Source organism: Nerophis ophidion, linkage group LG24 (genome assembly GCF_033978795.1).
Source record: "Nerophis ophidion isolate RoL-2023_Sa linkage group LG24, RoL_Noph_v1.0, whole genome shotgun sequence".
In the NCBI taxonomy this organism is placed as follows: Eukaryota; Metazoa; Chordata; class Actinopteri; order Syngnathiformes; family Syngnathidae; genus Nerophis; species Nerophis ophidion.
The window spans coordinates 1287125-1304964 of record NC_084634.1 but is presented as its reverse complement, the minus strand read 5'-3'; the positions used below and the strand labels follow the sequence as shown (position 1 = coordinate 1304964).

The 17840-nt window shown below is 40.6% G+C and overlaps 1 protein-coding gene across 2 annotated transcripts; it reads left to right on the top strand.

The window, feature by feature from the left end:
* The first annotated feature begins 1199 nt into the window (after nucleotides 1–1199).
* On the top strand, nucleotides 1200–6647 carry LOC133542061 (gastrula zinc finger protein XlCGF62.1-like). 2 transcript variants are annotated; one of them, XM_061885881.1, is made up of 2 exons: nucleotides 1200–1401; nucleotides 4525–6647. In XM_061885881.1, exons 1-2 carry the CDS (start codon nucleotides 1395–1397, stop codon nucleotides 5493–5495), a joined length of 978 nt encoding a protein of 325 aa, XP_061741865.1. In that variant the 5' UTR covers nucleotides 1200–1394; the 3' UTR covers nucleotides 5496–6647. The 2 variants fall into 2 exon arrangements, with proteins under 2 accessions (XP_061741865.1, XP_061741864.1); XM_061885880.1 differs by lacking the exon at nucleotides 1200–1401 and adding an exon at nucleotides 1416–1604.
* The last annotated feature ends 11193 nt before the right edge of the window (nucleotides 6648–17840 follow it).

The following is a 17840-nucleotide window of genomic DNA, read 5'->3' as shown; positions in this document are numbered from 1 at the left end:
CGTACATTTTTTTTCCTTTTAAGGAAGGTTTTTTTTTGTAGAGAATAAATGATGAAAAAAACACTTAATTGAAGGGTTTAAAAGAGGAGAAAACCAGAAAAAAAAGAAAATTTAATTTTGAAACATAGTTTATCTTCAATTTCGACTCTTTAAAATTCTAAATTCTACCGAAAAAAAGAAGAGGAAAAACTAGCTAATTCCAATCTTTTTGAAAAATTTAAAAAAAATAATTTATGGAACATCATTAGTAATTTTTTTCTGATTAATATTAATTTTAGAATTTTGATGACATGTTTTAAATAGGTTAAAATCCAATCTGCACTTTGTTAGAATATATAACAAATTGGACCAAGCTATATTTCTAACAAAGATAAATCATTATTTCTTCGAGATGTTCCAGAACAAAAATTGTAAAAGAAATTCAAAAAATTTTAAAATAACTTTTAAATTTGATTCTAAAGATTTTCTAGATTTGCCAGAATTTTTTTTTTTAATTTTAATCATACTAAGTTTGGAGAAATATTTCACAAATATTCTTCGTCAAAAAAACATAAGCTAAAATGAAGAATTAAATTAAAATGTATTTATTATTCTTTACAATAAAAAAAAATACTTGAACATTGATTTAAATTGTCAGGAAAGAAGAGGACGGAATTTAAAAGGTAAAAATGTATATGTGTTTAAAAATCCTAAAATCATTTTTAAGGTTGTATTTTTTCTCAAAAATTGTCTTTCTGAAAGTTATAAGAAGCAAAGTAAAAAAAAAAAAGGAATTTATTTAAACAAGTGAAGACCAAGTCTTTCAAATATTTTCTTGGATTTTCCAATTCTATTTGAGTTTTGTCTCTATAAGAATTAAAAATGTCGAGCAAAGCGAGACCAGCTTGCTAGTAAATAAATAACATTTAAAAAATAGAGGCAGCTCACTGGTAAGTGCTGCTATTTGAGCTATTTTTAGAACAGGCACGCGGGCGACTCATCTGGTCCTTCGGGCGTCGCGTTGGTCACCCCTGCGGGCCTAGCTCATAACATTACAATGGCCGTGGTGCATGCTGGGTAGTGTAGTTCCTATTTCCTCCTAGCTCCTAACATCACAATGGCCGTGGTGCATGCTGGGTAGTGTAGTTCTTACGTTCCCCCAGCTCATAACATCACAATGGCCGTGGTGCATGCTGGGTAGTGTAGTTCTTACGTTCCCCCAGCTCATAACATCACAATGGTGTTCGACGGAGAAGACGCTGTTTTGGTTCTTATAGTTTATCGATCTTAGTCACAACACATATGTCGTTTAATAGAGTAAACATCGTAAATACTTGTTTGTATCCGGACACATTAGTCTGAGTGCACTTGGACGCGCTAGCCTGGTTAGCTCAGCTTATTAGCGGAGTTTGAAGATGCAAAGTAAGTGGAAAGTCTTGTTCTTTGTCTACATTTGTCTTCTTAACTGCTGCCGTCCAACAAATATTTATGACGTCACACACAAAACAAGCCGATATCAGAGCACGAGGAGGAAGTTTGTCCACCAAAAGAGAAGAAGGAGCGACAACGTCAACTACAACAGGGTCCGGGTCCCCAGTCCTGGTTTGTGACGTATATGCTAGCATGTATGCTAAACATTTTCTACAACTAAACACACCAACAACTTCTTATTACAACTCCTGACATACAACTTTGTATGTGACACTTGTTAACTGTTAGCATGCTAATATGAACATGCTACCTTCTTAGCTAATTCTACGTTTTTCTAGACCACCTTGCACCTTACAGTCATATAACTTTGGTATGTGACACACGCTAACTGATAGCATGTTAACGTTAGCTTGGTAGCGTGCTAATTTTTGCCGCTAGTTTTGCAACCGTCAAACCCAGAGTCATGCAACTTAGCAGGTGACACTTGTAAACAGTTAGCATGCTAAGCGTGCTAACGTTAAAGCGCTAATGCGAGCCTTTTTTCTACTTTCTGTGTCTACATCAACAAATACTGCATTCTAGTATTGGTTCTTACTTAGACATGTGCTAGCTTCTTAACGTTAGCGTGCTAGCATGCTAGCCTAGTAATTCTAAGCTTTTTTTCTCTAATTAGAGCGCCATGCACCTTACAGTCGAATAACTTGGTATGCGACACACGCTAACTGATAGCATGCTAGCTTGCTAGCGTGCTAAATTTTTTTGCGCTAGTTTTGCAACCGTCTACCCCAGAGTCATGCAACGTAGCAGGTGACACTTGTAAACAGCTAGCATGCAAATGTAAGCGTGCTAACGTTAAAGCGCTAATGCGAGCCTTTTTGCTACTTTCTGTGTCTACACCAACAAATACTGCATTCTGGTATTGGTTCTTACTTAGTCATGTGCTAGCTTCTTAACGTTAGCGTGCTAGCATGCTAATGTTAGCATGCTAGCCTAGTAATTCTACGCTTTTTTTCTCTAATTAGAGCGCCATGCACCTTACAGTCGAAAAAATTGGTATGCGACCCACGCTAACTGATAGCATGCTAGCGTGCTAAATTTTTGTTTACCCCAGAGTCATGCGACTTAGTAAATAACAGTTGTAAACTGTTAGCATGCAAACATATGCTAGCCTGTTTGCTCATTTCTATGTCTACGCCAACAAAATACTGCATTTTGGTATTTGTTCTTACCCGGTCATGTGCTAGCTTCTTAGCGTTAGCGGGCTAGTATGCTAAAATTGGTATGGCTACGTTTCCAGCCAATAACACACTTTTTTTTGTTTAATTCTGCAGCCATACACCTTAGAGTGATGTAACTTGGTAATTTAAACAAGCTAAATGTATGCATGTTTACTTTAGCAGGCTGGCATGCTAACATTAACATGCTAGTTTTGCAACCGTTTACCTCAGAGTCATGTAACTTGGTACGTGACACTAGCATGTTTAATGCTATCGACCTTGGTTTGTGCACTGGTGCACGGTCATGTTGGAAGAGGAAGGGGCCCGCTCCAAGCTGATCCCAAAAGGTTGGGAGCATGGACTTGTCCAAAATGTTTTGGTATCCTGGAGCATTCAAAGTTCCTTTCACTGGAACTAAGGGGCCAAGCTCAACTCCTGGAACGAACACCTCTTCCTCTTCCAACATGACTGTGCACAAAGCATGGTCCATAAAAACATGGATGACAGAGTCTGGTGTGGATGAACTTGACTGGCCTGCACAGAGTCCTGACCTGGACCCCACTTTTGGCAATATAGTGTATGTTAGTGCATATTTAACCCGTTTTAAAATGGTTCCATTATCAATCCTAAATGAAATGGTATAATGCCGACCCCGTGTAAAAAGTCCTTCTGTGAGTAATTAGGGAGCGATGTCCCTTTGGGACAGAGGACACTATTGAATTTCTAGCGTTTTATTATTATTATTCTTTTTTTATGATTCCGCCGCCATTTTGAGCTGTAATTTGACCCCCTTAACATGCTTCAAAACTCACCAAATTTGACACACACATCAGGACTGGCGAAAATAGCGATCCAATCAAAAAACCAAACCCAAAAGTCAAAATTGCGCTCTAGCGCCCCCTAGGAAAAAGCACAGACAAAACTGCTTGTAACTTCCGTTAGGAATGTCGTAGAGACATGGAACGAAAACTTCTATGTAGGTCTCACTTAGACCTACATTTCATTCATTGACATCCTTCAGCAAAAATCAACATGAAGTTGGCAAAAACCCTTTCGAAACACACGTTTCTAAAAAATGTAATTTTTGCCCCTTTAAGCTGTAATTTGACACCCTTAAAATGCTTCGAAACTCACCAAACTTAACACACATCAGGACTGGCAACAATTTTGATCTAATCAAAAAAACCAAACCCCAAAACTTAAAATTGCGCTCTAGCTCCACCTAGGAATAAAACACAGACAAAACTGCTCCTAGGAAGAAAACACAGACACAACTGCTTGTAACTTCCGGTAGGAATGTCGTAGAGACATGGAACAAACACCTCTATGTAGGTCTGACTTAGACCTACATTTCATTCTTTGACATCCTTCAGCAAAAATCAACAGGAAGTTGGCAAAAACCCTTTCGAAACAAACGTTTCTAAAAAATGTCATATTTGCCTCTTTAAGCTGTAATTTGACACCCTTAAAATTCTTCAAAACTCACCAAACTGAACACACATCAGGACTGGCAAAAATTGAATTTTAATCAAAAAACCAAACCCCAAAACTCAAAATTGCGCTGTAGCGCCACCTAGGAATAAAACACAGACAAAACTGCTCACAGGAAGAAAACAGACAAAACTGCTTGTAACTTCCGTTAGGAATGTCGTAGAGACATGAAACAAAAACAGCTATGTAGGTCTCACTTAGACCTACATTTCATTCTTTAACATCCTTCAGCAAAAATCAACAGGAAGTTGGCAATTACCCCTTCAAAACAAAAGTTTTGTAGAAACCTGTCACCTATTTTTAAACATTATCTCCACTGAGCGCGTTTGTTGTGTCGGCTTCAAACTCGCACAGGAGAGAGATTGAACCCTTCTGATTAACGGGTTTGTCTTCCTCTGTCCTGCAGACGTCCGTGAGGAACATCTTCTCCCCGAGCAGCAGGGGTGGAGCTTCAGCATGGTAAAGGAGGAGCCACAGACCTCCCACTTTAAAGAGGAAGAGGAGGAGCACAGCATCAGTCAGGTGGGAGAGCATCTCCAAAGGGTTGTGAAGAGTGAAGGTGATGAGGTCAAAGGTGAGAGAGACCACTGTGGAGGACCACCGGCAGACATGAGCTTAGCTCCACTATCAGATAGTGCCGAGATGACGTCTCACTCTCCTGACTCTGATGACGATGAAGACTGTAAGGATGCCAACACACCCTTGACATGTTCTCACTGTGACAAAACCTTCAAATACCCGAGTAAACTGATAAGTCACATGAGAACGCACACCGGAGAAAAACCCTTTTCCTGCTCGGTTTGTGGCAAAGGATGCGCACAAAAAAACGACTTGAAAGCCCACATGCAAACTCACACCGGAGTGAAACCTTTCCCATGTCCGGTCTGCGATAAAGGATTTGCACGGAAGTACGTGTTAAAGCACCACATGGAGTCTCACCCCGCCGTGGAAGAAACCTTCCCCTGTTCAGTCTGCGGTAAAGTCTTCTCGCATGGCGACTATTTAAAAAAACACACCAGGACGCACACCGGAGAAAAACCTTTCCCCTGCTCGATATGCGGCAAAAGTTTCGGGACCAGTCAGTTCATGAAGGCTCACATGAGAACACACACCGGAGAAAAACCCTTTTCCTGCTCAGTCTGCTGGAAAGGTTTCACGCAAAGACAGCACGTGAAAGAACACCAGAGGACGCACACCGGGGAAAAACCTCACGTCTGTTCAGTCTGTGGGAAAGCCTTTGCACGTCGTCACCATTTGACAGCACACCTGAGGACACACACGGGGGAGAAAGTGTTGAGTTGTGGTGTGTGCGCTGGAAAGTTCTCCTCCAAGTCCCAGTGGAAGAAACACAAGTGTGCTGCTGACGACAACACGTGAAGAAAGAAACTATATTACATATTTCATCTTCAAACTCATACATTTATTATTATTATTTTTTTTCAAATAATCATTAACTTTAGAATTTGATGCCAGCAACACGTGACAAAGAAGTTGGGAAAGGTGGCAATAAATACTGATAAAGTTGAGGACTGCTCATCAAACACTTATTTGCAACATCCCACAGGTGTGCAGGCTAATTGGGAACAGGTGGGTGCCATGATTGGCTATAAAAGCAGCTTCCCAGTCTTTCACAAGAAAGGATGGGGCGAGGTACACCCCTTTGTCCACAACTGTGTGAGCAAATAGTCAAACAGTTTAAGAACAACCTTTCTCAAAGTGACATTGCAAGAAATGTAGGGATTTCAACATCTACGCTCCATAATATCATCAAAAGGTTCAGAGAATCTGGAGAAATCACTCCACGTAAGCAGCATGGCCGGAAACCAACATTGAATGACCGTGACCTTCGATCCCTCAGACCGACATCAATCTCTAAAGGATATCACCACATAGGCTCAGGAACACTTCAGAAAACCACTCTCACTAAATACAGTTGGTCGCTACATCTGTAAGTGCAAGTTAAAGCTCTACTATGCAAAGCGAAAGCCATTTATCAACAACATCCAGAAACGCCGCCGGCTTCTCTGGGCCCGAAATCATCTAAGATGGGGTGTAAAAGTGTTCTGTGGTCTGACGAGTCCGCATTTCAAATTGTTTTTGGAAATATTTGACACAGTGTCATCCGCACCAAAAGGGAAGCGAACCATCCAGACTGTTATAGGCGCAAAGTGTAAAAGCCAGCATGTGTGATGGTATGGGGGTGCATTAGTGCCCAAGGCATGGGTAACTTACACATGTGTGATGGTATGGGGGTGTATTAGTGAACAAGGCATGGGTAACTTACACATCTGTGAAGGCACCATTAATGCTGAAAGGTACATACAGGTTTTGGATCAACATATGTTGTCGTCCAAGCAATGTTATCATGGACGCCCCTGCTTATTTCAGCAAGACAATCCCAAGCCACATGTTACAACAGCGTGGGTTCGTAGTTAAAGAGTGCGGGTACTTTCCTGTGAAGGCACCATTAAAGGGGAACATTATCACAATTTCAGAAGGGTTAAAAACAATAACAATCAGTTCCCAGTGGCTTATTTTATTTTTCGAAGTTTCAAAATTTTACCCATCATGGAATATCCCGAAAAAAAGGCTTTAAAGTGCCTGATTTTCGCTCTCTTTAAATCCATCCTCCATTTTCCTGTGACGTCATTTAGTGACGCCAACATGGCGGATAGCACAGCAAGATATAGCGACATTAGCTCGGATTCAGACTCGGATTTCAGCGGCTAAAGCGATTCAACAGATTACGCATGTATTGGAACGGATGGTCGGAGTATGGAGGCAGATAGCGAAAATGAAATTGAAGAAGAAACTGAAGCTATTGAGCGAATACCTATTGAAGATAGGGTGGCCACACATCTCTGTGCCATGTCTGTCGTAGCATCGCCGGTAAAATGTGCAGACGAGGGACTTTCGGATCTTTTGACACTGGAGCGACTTAAGTCAGTCGATTGGTAAGTGTTTGTTTGGCATTAAATGTGGGTGGAGGGAAAGGCTGGATGCAAATATAGCTACACATGTACATACAGCTAGCCTAAATAGCATGTTAGCATCGATTAGCTGGCAGTCATGCCGCGACCAAATATGTCTGATTAGCACATAAGTCAATAACATCAACAAAACTCACCTTTGTGATTTTGTTGACTTTATCGTTGGAAATGCATCTGCTTTGAGTGTCGCAGGCTATCCACACATCTCTGTGCCATGTATGTCGTAGCATCGCCGGTAAAATGTGCAGACGAGGGACTTTCGGATCTTTTGACAATGGAGCGACTTAAATCCGTCGATTGGTAAGTGTTTGTTTGGCATTAGATGTGGGTGGAGTGAAAGGCTGGATGCAAATATAGCTACAAATGTACATACAGCTAGTCTAAATAGCATGTTAGCATCGATTAGCTGGCAGTCATGCCGCGACCAACTATGTCTGATTGGCACATAAGTCAATAACATCAACAAAACTCACCTTTGTGATTTTGTTGACTTTATCGTTGGAAATGCATCTGCTTTGAGTGTCGCAGGATATCCACACATCTCTGTGCCATGTCTGTCGTAGCATCGCCGGTAAAATGTGCAGACGAGGGACTTTCGGATCTTTTGACAATGGAGCGACTTAAATCCGTCGATTGGTAAGTGTTTGTTTGGCATTAAATGTGGGTGGAGGGAAAGGCTGGATGCAAATATAGCTAGAAATGTACATACAGCTAGCCTAAATAGCATGTTAGCGTCGATTAGCTGGCAGTCAATGCCGCGACCAAATATGTCTGATTAGCACATAAGTCAATAACATCAACAAAAGTCACCTTTGTGATTTTGTTGACTTTATCGTTGGAAATGCATCTGCTTTGAGTGTCGCAGGATATCCACACATCTCTGTGCCATGTCTGTCGTAGCATCGCCGGTAAAATGTGCAGACGAGGGACTTTCGGATCTTTTGACAATAGAGCGACTTAAATCCGTCGATTGGTAAGTGTTTGTTTGGCATTAAATGTGGGTGGAGGAAAAGGCTGGATGCAAATATAGCTACGAATGTACATACAGCTAGCCTAAATAGCATGTTAGCATCGATTAGCTGGCAGTCATGCCGCGACCAACTATGTCCGATTGGCACATAAGTCAATAACATCAACAAAAGTCACCTTTGTGATTTTGTTGACTTTATCGTTGGAAATGCATCTGCTTTGATTGTCGCAGGATTTCCACACATCTCTGTGCCATGTCTGTCGTAGCATCGCTGGTAAAATGTGCAGACGAGGGACTTTCGGATCTTTTGACAATGGAGCGACTTAAATCTGTCGATTGGTAAGTGTTTGTTTGGCATTAAATGTGGGTGGAGGGAAAAGCTGGATGCAAATATAGCTACAAATGTACATACAGCTAGCCTGAATAGCATTTTAGCCTTGAATAGCATGCCGTGCTAATCGATGCACACTCCACGTAAATCAACTTGATATTTGTGGCTTTTACACACACACACACACACAAGTGAATGCAAGGCATACTTGGTCAACAGCCATACAGGTCACACTGAGGGTGGCCGTATAAACAACTTTTGCACTGTTACAAATATGCGCCACACTGTGAACCCACACCAAACAAGAATGACAAACACATTTCGGGTGAACATCCGCACCGTAACACATTAGAACAAATACTCAGAACCCCTTGCAGCACTAACTCTTCCGGGAAACTTCCAGCAAACTGACCAATAATTAACGTTTTATTCATGCATTTTCTCTTGAATGTTTGATTCATTCAATATTGTTATTTTATATTCAAAATTATTATTAGCCTGTGGAAAAAAAAAGATATTTACCTCAGAAGATTGCAAATAGAAAAAAAAGGCATAACATTTTTATTTAAATTATTTTTTGATATGCCATTGATATTTTTTTAATTATTATTTAAAACTGAATTTTACATGTCACTAAAGTTATAAAAGCCTTGCTTGTCCAATATTTAATGCAAACCTTGTTTGGGTCCCTATTAAAAGGTTCATTTGTTCAACTTTGGACCCCGGCTTTGTTCCGTTTAACATTTTGGGCCACTCTGTGTTTGAGTTTGACACTCCTGCTCTGCATAAAACCAGAATGGGAAAAAATTCCACTTTCAAAGCTTCAACAATCAGTTTCCTCAGTTCCCAAACGTTTATTGAGTGTTGTTGAAAGAAAAGGTGATGTAACACAGTGGTGAACATGCCCTTTCCCAACTACTTTGGCACGTGTTACAGCCATGAAATTCTAAGCTAATTATTATTTGCAAAAAAAGAAAATAAAGTTTATGAGTTTGAACATGAAATATGTTGTCTTTGTAGCATATTCAACTGAATATGGCTTGAAAAGGATTTGCAAATCATTGTATTCTGTTTATATTTACATCTAACACCATTTCCCAACTCATATGGAAACGGGGTTTGTATGTGGTCTTGTATACTTGACCTACAATACAGTGTAGTGGTAGTCATACTTCAATTGTATACTTCATAATAGTGGTTTCATAAAGTTTTTTTTATTTTTTAAATGTTACATATTTTCATTTCTAACTGTAAATGATTCCTTTATATCATGGGTGTCAAACTCTGGCCTGCGGGCCAAATCCGGCCCGCCGTGTGATTTCATTTGACCCTTGAGGCAATAATAAATGAACATTAGAGCTGGCCCGCCGGTACTATACAGTGGCGGTGGCGCTGTATAACACCGCATTCAACGCTAATTCTCATACTTGCCAACCCTCCCGATTTTTCCAGGAGAATCCCGAATCTCAGTGCCTCCCCCGAAAATCTCCTGGGGCAACCATTCTCCCGACTTTCCACCCGGACAACAATATTGGGGTCGTGCCTTAAAGGTACTGCTTTTAACATCCTCTACAACCTGTCGTCACGTCCGCTTTTCCTCCATAAAAACAGCGTGCCGGCCCAGTCACGTCATATATGCAGCTTCTACACACACACAAGTGAATGCAAGGCATACTTGGTCAACAGCCATACAGGTCACACTGAGGGTGGCCGTATAAACAACTTTAACACTGTTACACCACACTGTGAACCCACACCAAACAAGAATGACAAACACATTTCGGGAGAACATCCGCACCGTAAGACAACATAAACACAACAGAACAAATACGCAGAACCCCTTGCAGCACTAACTTTGCTTTTGACCACACATTAAACCCTCTTAGTTGATATTTACTGGCTCACTTGTGAAACATCTTCTGGAAGTATATTATTATTTACTTGATACAATTGTGTTTTATACAAGATCATTTACTTTTCAAATGTGTGACTTTATCAATCATTTGTTGGGTCGCAATCTATTCTATTAATGATCTTTATTACTCTCTCTGGTAATATGAATATTGTTTTGTGATTGTTTTATATGGATGTCCCCACACCTTTATGTTATAAACAATGTATGCTTCAACTAAAGTTGGGTACAATAAATGTAGTGAAGAGTTGTGAGTATGTATTATTAGGGACCGAATGTCCATTTTGGATAGAGGACCCTATTGTATTTCTAAGCTTTTATTATTATTATACCGCCACCTCTTTGAGCTGTAATTTGACCCCCTTAACATGCTTCAAAACTCACCAAATTTAACACACACATCAGGACTGGTGAAAATTGCAATCTAATCAAAAAACCAAAACCCCAAACTGCGCTCTAGCGCCCCCTAGGAAAAAACACAGACAGAACTGCTTGTAACTTCCGTTAGGAATGGCGTAAAGACATAAAACAAAAACCTCTATGTAGGTCTGACTTAGACCTAGATTTCATACATTAACATCCTTCAGCAAAAATCAACAGGAAGTTGGCAAAAACCCTTTCAAAACAAGTTTCTAAAAAATGTAATTTTTGCCTCTCCAAGCTGTAATTTGACACCTTTAAAATGCATCAAAACTCGCCAAACTGGACACACACATCAGGACTGGTGAAAATTGAATTCTAATCAAAAAACCAAACCCTAAAACTCAAAATTGCGCTGTAGCGCCACCTAGGAATAAAACAGACAAAACTGCTCCCAGGAAGAAAACACAGACAGAACTGCTTGTAACTTCCGGTAGGAATGTCGTAGAGACATGGAACAAAAACCTCTATGTAGGTCTCACTTAGACCTATATTTCATTCATTGACATCCTTCAGCAAAAATCAACAGGAAGTTGGTAATTACCCCTTCAAAACAAAAGTTTTGTAAAAACCCGTCACCTTTTTTCAAACATTATCTCCTCTGAGCACGTTTGTTGTGTCGGCTTCAAACTCGCACATGAGAGAGATTGAACCCTTCTGATTAAAAGTTGATGAAAGAGTTTTTCTAACTGCTCTGGTTTTGAATTTACGAGCCTTTAAAGAACTTCTGCGCTGCTGCCGTGTCAAGATGGCCGCTTAAAAGCAGGAAGCACCTGCGTGACCACACAATGCAGAGAAGGTAGGTAATGTGCGGGTAAAGATATGTTGTCTGGGTGAAAGAAGGAGGCACCAGTTTGACTCTAGGATACAGAGAAGGTAGGTAATGTGCAGGTAAAGATATGTTGACTGGGTGAAAGAAGGAGGCACCAGTTTGACTCCAGGATACAGAGAAGGTAGGTAATGTGCAGGTAAAGATATGTTGACTGGGTGAAAGAAGGAGGCACCAGTTTGACTCCAGGATACAGAGAAGGTAGGTAATGTGCAGGTAAAGATATGTTGACTGGGTGAAAGAAGGAGGCACCAGCGTGACCACACAATGCAGAGAAGGTAGGTAAAGTGCAGGTAAAGATATGTTGACTGGGTGAAAGAAGGAGGCACCAGTTTGACAACAGGATACAGAGAAGGTAGGTAATGTGCAGGTAAAGATATGTTGACTGGGTGAAAGAAGGAGGCACCAGTTTGACTCCAGGATACAGAGAAGGTAGGTAATGTGGAGGTAAAGATATGTTGACTGGATGAAAGAAGGAGGCACCAGTTTGACTCCAGGATACAGAGAAGGTAGGTAATGTGCAGGTAAAGATATGTTGACTGGGTGAAAGAAGGAGGCACCAGTTTGACTCCAGGATACAGAGAAGGTAGGTAATGTGCAGGTAAAGATATGTTGACTGGATGAAAGAAGGAGGCACCAGTTTGACTCCAGGATACAGAGAAGGTAGGTAATGTGCAGGTAAAGATATGTTGTCTGGGTGATGGCAGGAAGCACCAGCATGTATGGGTGAAAGAAAGAGTTACCATGTGACCCCAGGACGTAGGGAAGGTAGGTAATGTGCAGGTAAAGATATGTTGAATGGGTAAAGGCAGGAAACACCAGCAAAAGTCGATCCCGTCCATCGCTGCTTGCAGCTTTAATTTATAGATCTGTATCGCTCTGGAATAGCCTGCCTCAAATTCTCACCAGCATTGAAAGTAAACAAGTTTCTAAAAGGAAACTAATCTTTTATCTGAGTCCGTAAATTAGTTTGCTTGTTGATGGTTTTTGTTTGGTTTTCTAATGTGTAGTGTTGTGGTAATTATTATTCTGTGACTGTTAATTGTTTTCTTATTAATGTTTTTATTTGTTTTTGCATTGTGTAGTTATAATTATATGCTGTTACTTGGAATTATACTGACTTTGTGGACCCAGGAAGACTGGTGGGTTGCTATGGCAACCAGCTAATGGGGTTCCTTAATACAAATCAAATCAAATCACCTTTTTTGTAAGAGGCATCGGAAGTTGGCAGAGCCGTCAGCGATCCTGTTCTGTCTCCCTGTAATGTCTGATCCTGTTCTGTCTCCCTGTTCTGTCTGATCCTGTTCTGTCTCCCTGTAATGTCTGATCCTGTTCTGTCTCCATGTAATGTCTGATCCTGTTCTGTCTCCCTGTAATGTCTGATCCTGTTCTGTCTCCCTGTAATGTCTGATCCTGTTCTGTCTCCCTGTAACGTTTGATCCTGTTCTGTCTCCCTGTAATGTCTGATCCTGTTCTGTCTCCCTGTAACGTTTGATCCTGTTCTGTCTCCCTATAATGTCTGATCCTGTTCTGTCTCCCTGTAATGTCTGATCCTGTTCTGTCTCCCTGTAACGTTTGATCCTGTTCTGTCTCCCTGTAATGTTTGATCCTGTTCTGTCTCCCTGTAATGTTTGATCCTGTTCTGTCTCCCTGTAATGTTTGATCCTGTTCTGTCTCCCTGTAATGTTTGATCCTATTCTGTCTCCCTGTAATGTCTGATCCTGTTCCGTCTCCCTGTAATGTCTGATCCTGTTCTGTCTCCCTGTTCTGTCTGATCCTGTTCTGTCTCCCTGTAATGTTTGATCTTATCGAAGCACAGTTCAGTGTCCTTAGCAGCTCAGTCCAGTCTGGTGTAGGAAGTGCACTGCTCAGGACAAGAAGGCATTTGCAACAGAATTTTATGGAGTAAGTCATAGTCAGCGCCACATCATACATGTAGTACATAATATACAGAATGAAGGAACATCATACATGTAGTACATAATATACAGAATGAAGGAACATCATACATGTAGTACATAATATACAGAATGAAGGAACATCATACATGCAGTACATAATATACAGAATGAAGGAACATCATACATGTAGTACATAATATACAGAATGAAGGAACATCATACATGCAGTACATAATATACAGAATGAAGGAACATCATACATGCAGTACATAATATACAGAATGAAGGAACATCATACATGTAGTACATAATATACAGAACGAAGGAACATCATACATGCAGTACATAATATACAGAATGAAGGAACATCATACATGCAGTACATAATATACAGAATGAAGGAACATCATACATGTAGTACATAATATACAGAATGAAGGAACATCATACATGTAGTACATAATATACAGAATGAAGGAACATCATACATGTAGTACATAATATACAGAATGAAGGAACATCATACATGTAGTACATAATATACAGAATGAAGGAACATCATACATGTAGTACATAATATACAGAATGAAGGAACATCATACATGCAGTACATAATATACAGAATGAAGGAACATCATACATGTAATACATAATATACAGAATGAAGGAACATCATACATGTAGTACATAATATACAGAATGAAGGAACATCATACATGTAGTACATAATATACAGAATGAAGGAACATCATACATGTAGTACATAATATACAGAATGAAGGAACATCATACATGCAGTACATAATATACAGAATGAAGGAACATCATACATGTAGTACATAATATACAGAATGAAGGAACATCATACATGTAGTACATAATATACAGAATGAAGGAACATCATACATGTAGTACATAATATACAGAATGAAGGAACATCATACATGTAGTACATAATATACAGAACTAAGGAACACCCAACTGTGCCCAAGACCCAAACTCCCCCATGATGATTTTAACATGTCCTGAACAATTTGGAGCTAATCCTCCTTTTTCATTGTCCCATTTAGAGCAGCAGTTCCATTGGCAGTAACACAGGCCCAAAGCATAATACTACCACCACCATGCTTGACAGTAGGCATGGTGTTCCTGGGCCTCACCTTTTCTCCTGTTGTGGCCAAACAGCTCCATTTTTCTTTCATCTGACCACAGAACTTTCCTCCAGAAGGTCTTATCTTGTCCGCCTGGTGAGTCTATGTCCTGTGGTTCCTGGGCAAAAGGTTGGCTTACTGAGGATTGTGTGTTTACCTTTCCTAACTAAGAGTCTCCCGCTCGTCTCACAACCTCCCCCCCGTGCATTCCTGAGCTCAGATAAAAGGTGAGTGTCTCACTGACACTCACCTGTAAACACACCACTTTTGTCTTTGGAGGCCTCCAATAAATACACCGGGGAACAAAAGCATTTGGGACGCATGGTTGTGTTCTCTCCAGTGTGGAATGTTACACCTTTCCTGTTTGTCGGCTCCCAGACCGTGGTCGAGGAGCGCGGGGGGAGATGTACTGTCGGGGGTAACACCCTACACTTTACATAATAGTGAGAGTCCAGTCCATAGTGGATCTAACATAATAGTGAGAGTCCAGTCCATAGTGGATCTAACATAATAGTGAGAGTCCAGTCCATAGTGGACTTAACATAATAGTGAGAGTCCAGTCCATAGTGGATCCAACATAATAGTGAGAGTCCAGTCCATAGTGGATCTAACATAATAGTGTGAGAGTCCAGTCCATAGTGGATCTAACATAATAGTGTGAGAGTCCAGTCCATAGTGGATCTAACATAATAGTGTGAGAGTCCAGTCCATAGTGGACCTAACATAATAGTGAGAGTCCAGTCCGTAGTGGATCCAACATAATAGTGAGAGTCCAGTCCATAGTGGATCCAACATAATAGTGAGAGTCCAGTCCATAGTGGATCTAACATAATAGTGTGAGAGTCCAGTCCATAGTGGATCTAACATAATAGTGAGAGTCCAGTCCATAGTGGATCTAACATAATAGTGAGAGTCCAGTCCATAGTGGATCTAACATAATAGTGTGAGAGTCCAGTCCATAGTGGATCTAACATAATAGTGTGAGAGTCCAGTCCATAGTGGATCTAACATAATAGTGTGAAAGTCCAGTCCATAGTGGATCTAACATAATAGTGAGAGAGTCCAGTCCATAGTGGATCTAACATAATAGTGAGAGTCCAGTCCATAGTGGATCTAACATAATAGTGAGAGTCCAGTCCATAGTGGATCTAACATAATAGTGAGAGTCTAGTCCATAGTGGCTCTAACATAATAGTGTGAGTCCAGTCCATTGTGGATCCAGCATAATAGTGAAAGTCCAGTCCATAGTGGATCTAACATAATAGTGAGAGTCCAGTCCATAGTGGATCTAATATAATAGTGAGAGTCCAGTCCATAGTGGATCTAATATAATAGTGAGAGTCCAGTCCATAGTGGATCTAACATAATAGTGTGAGAGTCCAGTCCATAGTGGATCTAACATAATAGTGAGAGTCCAGTACATAGTGGATCTAATATAATAGTGAGAGTCCAGTCCATAGTGGATCTAACATAATAGTGTGAGAGTCCAGTCCATAGTGGATCTAACATAATAGTGAGAGTCCAGTCCATAGTGGATCTAACATAATAGTGAGAGTCCAGTCCATAGTGGATCTAACATAATAGTGAGAGTCCAGTCCATAGTGGATCTAACATAATAGTGTGAGAGTCCAGTCCATAGTGGCTCTAACATAATAGTGTGAGTCCAGTCCTTAGTGGATCTAACATAATAGTGTGAGTCCAGTCCATAGTGGATCTAACATAATAGTGTGAGAGTCCAGTCCATAGTGGATCTAACATAATAGTGAGAGTCCAGTCCTTAGTGGATCTAACATAATAGTGTGAGAGTCCAGTCCTTAGTGGATCTAACATAATAGTGTGAGAGTCCAGTCCATAGTGGCTCTAACATAATAGTGTGAGTCCAGTCCTTAGTGGATCTGACATAATAGTGTGAGTCCAGTCCATTGTGGATCCAGCATAATAGTGAAAGTCCAGTCCATAGTGGATCTAACATAATAGTGAGAGTCCAGTCCATAGTGGATCTAATATAATAGTGAGAGTCCAGTCCATAGTGGATCTAACATAATAGTGAGAGTCCAGTCCATAGTGGATCTAACATAATAGTGTGAGAGTCCAGTCCATAGTGGATCTAACATAATAGTGTGAGAGTCCAGTCCATAGTGGATCTAACATAATAATGAGAGTCCAGTCCATAGTGGATCTAACATAATAGTGTGAGTCCAGTCCTTAGTGGATCTAACATAATAGTGTGAGAGTCCAGTCCATAGTGGATCTGACATAATAGTGTGAGTCCAGTCCATTGTGGATCCAGCATAATAGTGAAAGTCCAGTCCATAGTGGATCTAACATAATAGTGAGAGTCCAGTCCATAGTGGATCTAACATAATAGTGAGAGTCCAGTCCATAGTGGATCTAACATAATAGTGTGAGAGTCCAGTCCATAGTGGATCTAACATAATAGTGAGAGTCCAGTCCATAGTGGATCTAACATAATAGTGAGAGTCCAGTCCATAGTGGATCTAACATAATAGTGAGAGTCCAGTCCATAGTGGATCTAACATAATAGTGAGAGTCCAGTCCATAGTGGATCTAACATAATAGTGTGAGAGTCCAGTCCATAGTGGACCTAACATAATAGTGCGAGAGTCCAATCCATAGTGGATCTAACATAATAGTGAGAGTCCAGTCCATAGTGGATCTAACATAATAGTGAGAGTCCAGTCCATAGTGGATCTAACATAATAGTGAGAGTCCAGTCCATAGTGGATCTAACATAATAGTGTGAGAGTCCAGTCCATAGTGGATCTAACATAATAGTGAGAGTCCAGTCCATAGTGGATCTAACATAATAGTGAGAGTCCAGTCCATAGTGGATCCAATATAATAGTGAGAGTCCAGTCCATAGTGGATCTAACATAATAGTGTGAGAGTCCAGTCCATATTTGGGCCAGCAGGAGATCATCTTGAGACAAGTCAGCAGCGCAGGGACGTCCTCAACTGATCCACAGATGAGTGGTCCTCCCTGGGTCCCGACTTTGGACAGCTAGCGCGTCATCTGTGGTCACCAAGTCTGAGACGGGAGCAGAGCAGAAAAGAAACGGCAGATCAACTGGTCTAAAAAGGGAGTCTATTTAAAAGGCTAGAGTATACAAATGAGTTTTAAGATGAGACTTAAATGCTTCTACTGAGCTAGCATGTCTAACTGTTACCGGGAGGGCATTGCAGAGTACTGGAGCCCC